General features: G+C 37.6%; 1 protein-coding gene across 1 annotated transcript in view; it reads left to right on the plus strand.

The window, feature by feature from the left end:
* The window catches only part of LOC150098992 (uncharacterized), a 700,419-nt gene that overhangs the window by 222,355 nt on the left and 463,799 nt on the right, over positions 1–14,265 (plus strand). The window contains exon 14 of the mRNA XM_090405788.1: positions 4,785–4,838. Coding sequence (XP_090261914.1) covers positions 4,785–4,838 — 54 coding nt within the window. The remainder of the gene's footprint in view (positions 1–4,784; positions 4,839–14,265) is intronic.

A 14,265-nucleotide genomic window follows, 5' to 3' on the forward strand; every position in this document is an offset into this window, starting at 1 on the left:
ACAGCACCTACAAACTGGTAAACTATAACCCAACGAACAGGATAAAAAATAAAAGAGAGAAACTTCTTAAGTCCGTCACTTCTTGGCCACCAGACACGGTTAAAAAACTCATACCCCACTATGCCCGCCCCTAGAATATATGGTGTCCCGAAAATACACAAACAAAATGTGCCACTTTGACCTATTGTGGAAGGAATAAAAACCCCTAGTTACCACTTAGCCAAGAAATTAGCATTGACACTCAAGGCATTGGTAGTCATTTCCCCCTCCTACATAAAGAACACACAACACTTTATAAACAAAATTAAAAACATAACACTCGACAAAGACAACTTATTAGTCAGTTTTGACATTTCTGCCCATTTCACAAATCTCCCCATCAATGACACAATTCTCTTACTACAGAACAAATTTCCTCCCAGCATTATGGCCCTCTTTGCCCACCTACTACAGTCCGGTTACTTTGTGTGGCAAAACAAATTTTACCTACAAAAAGAAGGTACAGCTGTGGGCTCCTCACTATCCCCCCCAATCACTAACTTTTACATGGAAACTTTTGCGCAAAGGGCTCTTGATTCCACCACTCTAAAACCTACAATATGGCTTAGATACGTTGACGATGTGTTTGCTATCTGGCCGCATGGGCAATAAATGCTAAACACATTCCTTAGCCACCTGAACAAACAACATGAACTCATACAGTTTACCATCGAAATTGAAAATCAGAACTTGCTCCCGTTCCTAGACACACTAGTCACACGTCTCCCCTCAGGCAGTCTATCCTTCACGGTCTACCGAAAACCAACACATACAGGTCAATACATACATGCTAATTCATACCACCACCACCCATCACAAAAATATGGAGTCATTAACACTCTTAAAAACAGGGCCATAACAATTTGCTCTAACCAGCAAGCCCTGAAATAATAACTAAAAAACATCGACACATTCATAAATAATGGCTATAACAAAAACGCTATCAATAAAATACTCCATAAAATATAAACAAAAAAGAATCTAGATTACAGTAAAACCATAGCCATCCCATACATTAAACGGTGATCGGAAAAAATCAAAAGAATCCTACACCATTATAACCTTAATGCCACCTTTAAGCCACCTACTAAACTTAAAACCATACTCAGCTCTTCTAAGGATCCTCTCCTCCCCTTGGCACATCCTGGTGTCTATTGCATCCACTGCACCTGTAACTTACCGTACATTGGTGAAACAGGACGTATAATCATCCCTAAACGTAAGAAAGGACACATAAGACACATTAAATATAACCATTTTGGTGAAGCAGGCCTCTCAGATCATGCACTCAACACCTTACACCAAATCGACTGGAAAAGCACCCGCACTTTACACCATACAAAAAAAACCTGGTAAGAAAGGAAATTTAAGGAAGGCTGCGAAATTCTGATAAACCACCCGTATATCAACGACAATGGCAGCATGAACATTCCAAGAATCTGGATGGCACGCATTCAGCCTACCTAATACCTAAGATCCAGCATAAGTCAGGACTTTAGCCAACTTCTAGCTAGTATTAGAAACCATTCCATACCAACTGGTTGGAATGTACATGTATAATCATATTGTAAATATATGTGTGTATATATGTATACAGTAAAACCCCGAAGTTACGTGGCAGGTGGGACCAACAAAAAATGCGTAAGTCGAATTCGCGTAACTCGGGGTATAATTTTGTAATTTATATATACAAACATACAATTGGGACCAAAGGTTTTCAAAAACACTTATATTTTTTAAGAAATATAATCATAATTGTAGTTTTTCGTACATAAAAAAAAAAGAAAGTTATTTCGATGTCGATGGTTTCATAAAATCTAATAGATTCGTCTGACGGCATAATGTCTTTTTCTTGTCACACAAAATTTCTTCATAGCAAGCTAATGATTTTTTATTCCTTGCCCTGTGGCTACAATTCATTCCTCGTTAGAATCCTTTGTCCTCCAAAATCTGTAAACCTTTCTTTTATGATTGTTCTTACTGTGGATTCCTGTAGATCGAACTTCTTTGTTAGCTCACAAATTTTCATTCCGCCTTCAAAATCCTTAATAATGTTGAGTTTTGTTTCCAAAGTCAATGTTTTTCTTTTCTTGCTAGCTGTAGAAGAATCGGACTTGCTTCTTTTGGATGACATTGTTATTTTTTATATGATAAAATTTTTATTAAGAACATAACATTAAACATTCGCAAGGTTTGTAGACTATAAAAATCTTGTATGAATGGAGACCGCGCAAAACACGTCAGTGCTTGTTCACAGCATGTGCGACACTGGCGAATGCGGCTGGCGCCTGAAAGATATGACTAGTGGTGAGGCGTGAAGCGGGATGGGAATATGTATGTATGAGAAACCGCGTAACTCCGGATTCACTTAAGTTGGGGTAGCGTAAGTCAGGGTATGACTGTAATTAAATTGTGCCCAATGTAATTCTACAACCAACAGATAATATTAATAATATGACTGTAGCGTTGATGTATGTTCTATTTTTTTTTTTTTTCACTAGAGGTCAGGCCAATAATTGTTGTAACGGTTGGTCAGTAACTTTAATAAACCAGATAGATTTTAGTGTAGCTTGTTCTCTGTATATAGTGCATATGCTCCAGAAGATGACCTTGATATAAAGGTCGAAACGTCGACCTTTATATCAAGGTCATGTTAAACTAAAGTTTTACTCAAACACAGTAGTTGTCTCCATGATCTTCAAAAATGTACTCGGATCACCGTGCAAGCCTAAAAGAAAGGAAAAAAAAAATACAGTGCAGGTTTCCTGCTTTTGACCTTTTCAAGATCAAATCAGGTGAATTTAAATAAATAATGCAGAGACATTTTTTAGCCAAAGAAAATCAAAAAGGTAAGAAGCTTATCTTGGAAGAATTTTTTGACATGGTGTATCAGAACAAACATATATATACAAATGCTATGTTTAAGGAGAGAAGTCAAAGAGTAATTGGGTTTTACATGGTAAGTAATGTAATTACTCACCATGTAAAACCGGCGAAGTTTGGTCGATTGGTAGAGCCTCTGCTACTAATGGCTCAGTTAAGTAAGTTTGAGCGCGGTTAGTAGTTGGAAGGGGCCAATCGTTCGATGCTGTCGGCACACTCTCCCTCGATGAGTCTTTGGACTCCCTGGAGGTGTCAAAATAATAATAATAATAATAATAATAATAATAATTACATGTAATCCATTTCTCTTTGTTTCCCTCTTCATGGTGGTTGTTTTGAACTGAAATTAGCAAGGACATGAAATATACAGTAATGGATTCCTCACCAAGTCTTACCATTGGAGAATTTCACTCAACTCTTCTGTAAATCATGGCCAAAGCCATGATTTACAGAAGAGTTGAGTCAAATTCTTCCCCCCCCCCCTTACATATCACTACTTAGACTCTCTTCAAGCACACCTGACATAGTACTTGCAGCAAAATTATTCAGTAGTTGACCTGGTAATGTCCGAAAGCATTTAGGAGACTTCCAATATATTTAATCCAGCAGCTAGTCATATAAAACTGTTTTTAAATCTGTATCTGTGAAATTAAAGCATGTTAGGGATTTCCACAATGTCTGACATAATTTTGAGAATATCACTCAAAATATTGCATACTGGATGAATCGGTTGAAAAAGTAAACTGGCTCTTTGCTCAATCTGAAGATGGTTTTTTGCTTCAAACTGCTAATAAGTGAAGTGGTGGTATTACAGTAGGGAAATTCATCTGCTCTCATCTGTGATGCAAAGTTCTGTTTAGTAGTGTCTTTTCTTTGAGTGGGGGATTGTGGATGCCACACTTGGAATTCTGCTTATGTTGGTTCATTCCTAGATAGTTCCTCTGGTCTGATGATTTAATGTCTGTTGGCTAAGAGATATCTCTAGGGATATTACGCAGAGTATCTGATTGTTACATACTGACAGGCTTCACCAAAGTTTGGCATACTTTTCATTATGGTGCTCAGAACATCAGTTATTCTAGACTTTTAGACTTAGAAATACCTCAGCAACCTACTAAGATTCACTATCTAGAAGTCTGCCAACTAATAAACTATCACAGGTATGAATTCCACATGTGTTTCAGGTATCACATGTATCAGGTATCACATGTATGTATTCATCTGTGTTTCTCTTCTCTGGATATGTGCCAGAAGTGGGTGACAGAAGTTCTGTTTAAAGTTTGACTAGTTTGGAAACTTGGTGGATAGGTTTGAAGATATTCAGGCTGTTATTGATATTAGTTTCATAATTTGTGTTGACACCAAAGGACTTTATGAATAAGTTCCTACTCTATGGTAAACATTTATGTATACTATATATGTGTTTACAGAAAATGTAAACATATATAATGTTAACTAAGTAATTGTAAAAAATTAAGTAAATCAAAAAAGTGGTTGATTTTGAAAAAAAAAAAAAATCCAAGATAAAGGATGATACAACAGAAACACAAATTGGTGAGAGGATTTTTATTTATCACATCAAAATCATAGCACAAAGGAAGAAAAGTAGAGAATGAGAAGTCCTCCTTAGAAGTCGATTAAGGAGAGAAACAATAGAGTATGAAGTTAAATTTTTGCTTGGAGAGTAGCAGAGAAGTGGGGTTGCATTACCAAAAAAAGTCCTCTTTTTGAGGACTTCCTGTGCAGACTACATAGAAGTCTAATGATAATATGTGCTTTCTCTTTTGTTGTTTTGTAATTTACCAGCATATGAAAAAGGAATCAAAATGTGAGTTTCTAATTTGAATTTACGTTTATTTTAGGGACCACTGGGACCAAGGGGTGAAAGAGGAAGAGAAGGTCCACCTGGTCCACATGTATGTATTAAGCTTCTTTTTTTTGCATTTGTTGAAATTAATATCTAAATAGTTTTGTTATTAAATTCTAACATCTAAAATCTTAATGTTACCCATTTGTTTATATAAATAAAAACAACCAGGAAACAAGTAGGTGATTCTTCTATCTGAGATTCGGCATAATGTGATTGCTATTTTTAACTTTATTTAAATATACACTATCTAACAATAATTGTTCAGACACTTTAGCAATTTACAATTGATACCAGCAAGTGAACCCTTCAGGTATGTCAACCTTTGGCTTTGATGTCAACCTGCACCCTTTGAGGAAATCTTTCCACCAATGTGTGGCAGACATCAGGTGGAATTTGTCTCCATTCCTCTATAAAAGCGCACTGAGTTCATCGACAGATCGAGGATGTGCTGTACTCCAATTCATCCGACAAGTGTTTGATGGGGTTGAGGTCAGGATTCTGCCAGACCAGGGCAGTTGTTTAACACCCATCTCTTCATACCATTCCATAACAGCAGCAGCTTTGTGGCATGGGGCATTATCATCTTGATAGTAATACAGGTTCATTCCATAAAAACTCCACAAGGCAGCACCTGATTATCCAGAATATCAAGGTACTTTCATGGAACCATTCCAGACCAGCTGAATGCACTCACACACCATTACTCCTCCATTACCAAACTTTACTGTGGGTATAACACACTGTGGTAACAAGCATTCACCAGGTTTCCTCCACACCCTGCCATCAGACTGGAAACAGATGAACCTTGATTCATCGCTCCAGAGTACTGTTTTCCACTGGTCAGTTGTCCAGTTCACGCTCTCTTTGCATCAGACGAGCTCCCTTGTTCGTTGTTGTGATGTTTGGCCTGTGTGCTGCTGCTCTTCCAAAACCCAGTAAATAGTTCTTTTTTGTACAGTATTAGTGCTCAACATGGTATTACTGTGCTGATTGTAGCTGGTTTTTGCATGCCACCCATTTTAACACCCTCCTGTCCATTAATCATTTTCAACAGCCACTCTGGGTGTTTTCCTGTACTGGTGATCCAGAACATTTCCATTTGTTGATTTTGGATGCTCCAGTTGAGTGGCAGTGGCACGAATGGACATACCACCAATGTGAAAGCCCACGATGACACCTCTCTCAAAGTCACTGAGTTCACATCGTGCTGCCATGCCACCAGTATTCAACTGCTGTGATGAAATACTGCTTCCTACTATCTGTACACTGGTTTTTATGTTATTAACAAATCTGGAATGTTCCATAACTTCAGATAACAGGTGTGTCTGGACAATTATTGGTAGATAGCGTACATCAATATCTAGTTTATTTTCAGGATAACAATATAAACTGGAGTACATTGATTTTTTGAATTACAAAAGCCTCTCAATTTGAGATGTTTAGATACTGTAGTTAAGTAAACATTTAGAGATTTCAGCATAAATGAACTTCAGAGAAAAAAAAATTTTAGTATTTTAGCCGAATGAGTTGAAATTTTCATGGCTTGTTGTATCCATATTTTTTAATTAATTGCTGACAAAAGCCCCGAAATAAAGGTAAAACAATAAATGACTTTAATAAAATGACTAGGATACAGCCTTATTGTGTACTTATTCAGATTGTGACAAATATAAACTGGAGTAGTACAGTGCAATTGGATTTTTTGAATTACAAAAGCCTCTCAATTTGAGATGTTTAGATATTGTAGTTAAGTAAACATTTAGAGATTTCAGCATAAATGAACTTCATATCAACATAAATGAATGATAAATATAAAGAGGTATTTTACAGAGATTTCTGAATTATTAACTTATTTTCCACTTCATTCAACATGTAACAGATGTTGAACTTAGGAGTGAGATATCATATGTGAGGTTCATTGTTACAAGATATAGCATACCTTGTTTCATAGCTTAATTCATTAATGTGTAGATCCTTTAGCCTGTCAGAGTTGATTTAAGATTGGTTTTTATTACACTGGGTCAGACATCATATCATCTTGCTTGCTTCCTTAAATTTATGTACATATTTATTGAAAACAACCGATGAAAAGACCAGGGGTATACAAAATCTGCTGTAATTGTGGCATTTATTACATAGAATAGGGGGAACAGAAATATGGAGAAATCAGTCAAAAAAGAACATGTAAGAGATGTTGAGAAGAAATGAGCATACAAATCTGGACTATCTTTTCACATCACTAATGAAAATCATCAAGTTAATTGCAACTCAAAAATTGCCATACATAGAATTCAATAATTATGTACATAGTAAGTACATAGCAGGTGAGGTGATATAATGTCAGACATCATATTCAGATTCATTATATTCTTTCCTGTACACAATTGGGCAAATGAGAGCAGTATCATTTATGCAGGCCAGCTTGAATTTGTTAAGAGGATGCTCTTTTAATAATCTGGTTGTCTTTTATAGACATCTGTCTGTCTGTGATAGATATCAGAGAGTTGTATATGGAAGAGCAATATCAGGGAGTAGGAAGGAAAGTTACAAGTAGAGTTTTACAGGATTCAGTACTGGGACCATTACTGTCCAGTTTTTATGTTTAATGATATTGTCACTGGATGGCAAGGCAATATTTAGTTGTCTGCAGATGATGTAAAGCTTGGGAGGGTTATTAGTAATAGTGATGAAGTATTGGTTCTATGAGAGTATTTGAATATATGCTGGAGAAGCAGCCAGATGAATGGGAATATTCATTTAATGCAGCTAAATGTCAGGTTTTTAAATTTGGGATCTATAGATGAGATGCTTCATACTCATTTGATGCAGTTATATTGGAAGCAGAGAATGTGAAGGATCTTGGAAGGAGGTGATTGTAGATAGAACTTTGAAGCTTAGAGGATATATTTCAAATATTGTGAAGACAACTGATGGAATTGCTGCAATATTGAGAAGGACATTAACCATTAGAGATAAAAGGGTAGTTGTTCCATCGAATAAAGCTTTGATTGGACCACATCTGGATTTCTGTGCTCATATCTGTTCCCTGGGATTTGAAGAAGATGAAATCATCTTGGAGAGTGTGCAGAGATGTATACCAACAATGTCAGTTAAGAGGATAGACTAAGGGCATGCAAACTGCAGAATTTGGTGGATAGAAGATGAAGGGAGATATGATTGAGACAATTAAACTATCATCATCAATTTCCTGACATGTACCCTCAAGGGGTGTACAGGATATGATAGTACTACATGAAAAATTTACGTCATTACTAACTTCCTATCTACAATTTTCCTCCAAATCAGTCTGTTACTTGTCAAGACTCAAACATTATCATATCTTATATTTCTATCATCTAAGGCACTTTGTACGTATCAATCCACCTATATCTTGGTCTTCCTCTGGGTCGTTTTCCTGCCAACCTGGCAGAGAACACTTGTTTTGCTAATCTTTCCTCACCCATTCTGAGATTAGCTCTGCTAACGCATTCCTGGATGCAGACAATGTCAAGTTCTTTCCTAATATCCTCGTTTTTAATATGATATTGCAATTGATGCCATCTGTTCACGACTCTAATCTCAGGACTCTCATATCTGTGGTCTCTAGTCTTTGGTCAAATGTTTTACTTCTGAGCCAGCTCTCAGATCCATAAGTTAAAACTGGTTTGAACACTGTCTTGTATACAGCTAATTTAGTGTTCCAACTAATTTCTCTCTTATTCCATATGAATTTATTCAATTGACTTCTTACCATACCAGCTTTGTTGATTCTGTTGTCTATTTCCATATTTAATTTACCATCTTCACTAAAAATCGTGCCTAAGTAGGTGAAATGTTTTACTTATTCCACAGGTTCCCCATTCACAATGCAGTTGACATTTTCAACAATTCTACCTATTTTCATTGTCTTTGTCTTTTTAATGCTGACCTTCATACCATATCTATTACAATAGTTATTCAATTTAATCAGGGAATCTTGCAAACTTGTAGCAGATTTATTTAGAAGTATAACATCGTTCTGCATAAAGCTAAGAGCTGACATTAACATCTCCAGTTCTGATATCATGTTTAATACCACTTTCCTTCATAATGTGATCCATATAGATAATGAATAACAGAGGGGATAATCTACAACTTTGTTTCCCACCAGATTTAACATTAAACTATCTTCCTGTACTTCCTTAAATTCTAACTGCTGACTTGCACCTCAAATAAAGACTAAGTATTGCTTGATATAATGCCCCATTGACACCATATAACTGTAGCGTATTGAATAGCTTCTCTCTTGGCACCTTGTCATATGCCTTTTCCAGATTGACAAAACTTAAATGCAGATCTTTGTTATATTCCCATGCTTTCTCAACTATTTGTCGTAAAGTGGAGATCTGATCCTGACAGCCTCTATTTGGCCTGAATTCAGCTTGTTCTTCACCAAGCTTTTCTTCCACAATTCTTCTCAACCGTTTCTCAAGTATACTTGCATAGATCTTGCCAGGAACACTCAGTAGGAAAATACCTCTGTAATTCTCGCATTCAGTTTTATTTCCCTTTTTATATATGGGTAATATGAGAGCTCTACTCCAATCATCGGGAATTCGTCCCTCTGTCCAGGCTTTCTGAACTATGCAGTGCAGCCACGTAAGACTTTTATACCACCATACTTCAGCATTTCTGGTCAAATATCATCTACTCCTGCTGCTGCCTTTCCACATTTCAAGCCTTTGATGGCTTTTTCTACTTCAAGTATGGATATGTATTCCTGACTGTATGCCTGTTGAGTGTTTTTTACCACTGTGCTATCACTGCTTGTTTCATTTAGCAATTTTTCGAAGTAATTACTCCATACTTCAAGGATATCTTAATCTCCTGTTTTCATGTCACCATTATCATCTCTAACTCCTTTTACAGCACTCTTTCCTCCAATGCTAAGCTTCTTCCACAACCTCCAGAATATCTTTCCACCTTCTTGATATTTATTTTCTATGTTCTTGCCAAAGTCTTCCCATGACTTTTGTTTAGCTAGTTTTACACAGCGTTTCGCTTTCTTACATTTGTCTTAGTATTCTCTAAGAACAAATTCTGACTTATTTACCAGGAACTTTTGATATGCTTTCTTCTTTTCCTTCACTGCCTCTTTAACTTCCTGTGTCAACCATGGAGTCTTGATTTTTCTATCCTTGCAGACAACCTCACCACATGCCTCTGTGGCTGAAATCCATCAGGGTTTTCTTCGAGGCTTACCACTGAATCTCCAAGGTTTGGTTCCTGTTCTCAAACTCTTTCATTTTTTCTTCAATAATCATTCTGTATTTTAGTCTACAGTTCACATCTGAGAGCTGCTCAACTTTCTTACATGTTATTCTTTTCAATATGAAATTCAATTTTATCCTGCACAAGACTAAATGTGATCACTTCCAATTTCAAATCCTCTGTACACTCTGGTGTCCTGCACCAGGGAGAAAACATCACTATCAAGAATAACATAGCAATGAGACTTTTCTTATTCCTTGCCTCTTCTCTCCATGTGAATTTGTGCACATTTTTATGTTGGAACATGGTGTTAGTAATAACCAGTCCATGTCCTGAGCAGAAATCCAACAGGTATTTGCCATTATTATTAGTCAGATCAAAGACGCTGAAGGAAGAGTATTATGGAGGGATGTGGACATAAGAAACAGATGGAAAATATACTTTGAGGGACTTTTGAATGAGGAAAATGCAATGACTCACTGAGAAGATCGACAGCCTTCTGAGGGGATGGTGCAGAACCAATGAAGGCCATGAAGAGGATGAGGAATGGAAAATCGGTGGGCCCCGACAGAAGTCCAGTGGAGGCATTGAAGGTACTGGGGGAAGAGGGAATTGATCTGCTGTTGGACCTGTTCATGAAAGTTTGCCAACAGGAAAATATACCCGAGGAATGGAGGGAGAGTACTCTTGTCCCCATCTACAAGGGTAAAGGGGATGTACAAGAATGTAAAAATTACAGAGGAATAAAGTTGATATCCCACACAATGAAAATCCTAGAAAGGGTTCTTGATGGTAGATTGAGGAAGGAGGTGGAGATTGCAAAGGAACAATTTGGCTTCATGCCTGGTAGATCAACAACAGATGCTATCTTTGGGTTACGGCATATGATGGAAGAGTATCGAGAGAAACAAAGGGAGCTACACCTGGCATTTATTGATCTGGAGAAAGCATACGATAGAGTGCCAAGGCAAGAAGTCTGGAGGTGTCTGAGGGAGAAGAAGGTTCTGGAGAAATATATCAGGTTGGTGCGGGAAATGTACAGAAATTTGAAGACAAGTGTTCGGACCTGTCTGGGACAGGCATAAAGTTTTCAAGTAACAGTTGGCTTGCATCAACGGTCAGCATTAAGTCTGTTTCTGTTTAATATTGTGATGGAGGTGGTAACAGAGTAGGTGAGAGAAGGTGTGCCTTGGACAACGTTGTATGTAGATGACATCTTGCTGTGTGAAGATTTGAGAGAAGAAGCAGGAACTAAACTGGAAAGATGGAATAGTACTGGAAGAGAGAGGTATGAGACTGAGCAGAAGTAAGACAGAGTATATGTGTTGCACAGTGGGTGGCAGACAGGAGACCTATCTGGAGCTGGAAGGAAATGTCATCAGGAAGGTGAGAGACTTTAGATACTTAGGTTCAACAGTGGAAGAAGATGGAGGAGCTGAATAGGAAGTGGGATGCAGGATACAAGCGGGTTGGAGGAACTGGAGGGAGATGGCTGGAGTGTTATGCGATAAGAGAGTGCTGATCAATCTGAAAGGCAAAATCTATAGGACAGTAGTGAGGCCAGCTATGACATATGCTATAGAAACTGTGGCCCTGAGGAAAAATAACATCAGCAGGATGGAAGTAGCAGAGATGAGAATGCTTAGGTGGATGTGCGGTGTGACCAAAAAGGATTGTCTGAGAAATGACTATGCCAGGGGAACAGTGACAGTTACGAACTTAGGAGTGAAAATACAGGAGGCAAGGTTGAGATGGTTTGGTCATGTAATATGGAGGGAGGACGAATATGTGGGAAGAAGGGTCATGCAGATGGATGTGCAAGGAAGATGGAAGTGTGGATGGCCAAAGAAGAGATGGAGGGAGCTGGTAGAAGAGAACTTGAGGATGAAGAACTTGGATGTGGTGACAGCCCAAGACAGGAAGGTGTAGAGGAGACTCATTATCAACAGTGACCCCACTTAAGTGGGAGAAGCTGCAGAAGAAGAAGAAGAAGATTAGCTTTGCTCTTTTCTCCAAATTTTCCCAAAATATTTTTGTATGTTTGACAATCATTTCCTACTCTGCTATTTAGATCCTTAACAAGGACCAACTTTTCCTTTTTCATTGTGTCAGTTGCTTTTTCTAAAGCATCAAAAAATTCCTCCACTTCTACCTTAGTAAAACCTTCTGTGGGACCATAGGCACAAATAAGTCTCATTATCCAGATTCCCATTCTCACATTTGCCCACATTACTCTAATTGAGACTGCCTGCCATTCAAGAAGATTAGCCTTGTATTTTGTGTTGAATACCATGGCTGCTCCTTCTTTTCCTTGATTGTTATTGCCTGAATATAACATTTTGTATTTATTGCTCAGAAAGATCTCACCAGTTTTGGTCTTTTTTGTTTCAGTCACCCCTATTATGTCGATCTGGTACTTATCTAATTCCTCAGCTAGCTCCATTTCTTTGCCATTCAGGCTTCTTACGTTGATAGTACCGATCTTTAACTCTGGTGATGTTGAGTTGGGGTTTGTTTTCAGATTTGTTCCAGTAGCTGACTTTTCGCTGTTCGCCCTGGTTCCCTGGCAAAAGCAACAGGGGCCCTTGTTTAACCAGGCGACGCCCCAGCTGGCATGAAATTTTGTCATGTTGTACCATCATTTTCTATATTGGTTTAAGCCAATAAGAATACAATTTGGTTGGCTAAATTCCAAATTGCCAGCCCATCCTCGTTCGTTCAGTATCCAGGTAGATACCCAACAGGGTGCACCACGAGAAGGTGAGGATTGGACATTAGGTCAGAAGCCCTGGTTGGTTCTCTGCATTCCTTTAAAGGCTATAAGGTTATTGTTGGGTTGACTCTGGGAGATTGTTCATATGGTAGAATGAGATGAAGGAACAAGGGCAAAAGGGCTATTCCTGGAAATTGCAAAAAAGGAAATAGTGAGTAAGAGGGTAAGGAGTAAGTTTTTTGTATGGCGAGTGTTAAGAATATGGAATGCCTGAGAGGGTGGTAAAGTGCAAACAGATAAGTTTCAGGAGTGATATGATAGACTTTGTGTTGTTTAATGTTGACTTCCCGTGATGGGTTTTATAACTATGAGGTTAGAAAAATAATATAATAAATTTAGTTTAATCCTTTATCCAAGTGTGAGCAAACAAAGTTTGTGCCTGAAAGTATCTTCAGGACTTGTACCACCTTACCCCAGTCCTGAAGATACTCTCAGGTGCAAACTTTGTTTGCTCACACTTGGATAAAACATTAAACTAAATTTATTATATTCTAACCAAGTGAAAAATAAACTTTCAGAAAAATAATAATAATTATTATTATTTTAATCAGTTAGGGCTGTTGAAAATTAATCAACAAACGATTATTTTGCTAAAGAATTTATTTATTCACAAAAGAAAAGGTTACTGAGATGATTGGATGCTATTTTGGAAACTCTGGGAAGGAGTTCAAGCTCATAATACAGGATATAGGCCAAGAAGCATCTAGGTCCAATCAGACCTAGAGATCCGTGAATTTCAGGATCAACATAGGATCTAATCAAAGGTTTCAAATGAAGATGGAATCCAGGCAGAGTTAATTAAGGCTAAAAATGATGGAGGAATAAGTGTTTCATAGATTGATTATGAGGATATGGGGAAACAGGAATATGAAGGACTGCAAGAATCATAGCGCTATTAGTTTAATCTATCATGTAAGCAAGATTATCCTAAATAGGGTTGAGGCCAAAGCTGAGACTGGGATGCCTGAGCAACAGGCAGGTTTAAAGGAAAAGGCCAGGGGTACCAGAGATCAGATCTTTTGTTTTAGGCAGATCACCAAGAAGTATAGTATTTAGACTTCGTTTAGTAATTGCACTTCATAGACTACTCAAAAGTGTTTGGCCATGTTCAACATGTGAAATTGTGGAAGGTAATGAAAATAATGGGTTTTCCTCAAAACATTATCAGGTTGATAGCTAACTTGGATAGTGATCAAGAAGGCATGGTAAGAGTGGATAGGATTTACTGATTGGCTTCAGTAGGCAAGAGAATTAGGCAAGGATGCCTACATTTTCCTCACCTTTTCAGTATCTGTGCTGAAGGCCATGCTTGTAGTACTGAATAAGTTGAAGACAGGAATTAGATCAGAATGGTCAGCAATCTGAGATATGCTAATGATACAGTATTTGTCTGTAATGACAGGGAAGAACTAAGATGAATCCTTGACTGATTTAATAAGACCAGCAAGAA

Source organism: Typopeltis vanoorti, chromosome 15 (assembly GCF_054136105.1).
Source record: "Typopeltis vanoorti isolate ZY-2024b chromosome 15, IOZ_Tvanoo_1.0, whole genome shotgun sequence".
Lineage (NCBI taxonomy): Eukaryota > Metazoa > Arthropoda > Arachnida > Uropygi > Thelyphonidae > Typopeltis > Typopeltis vanoorti.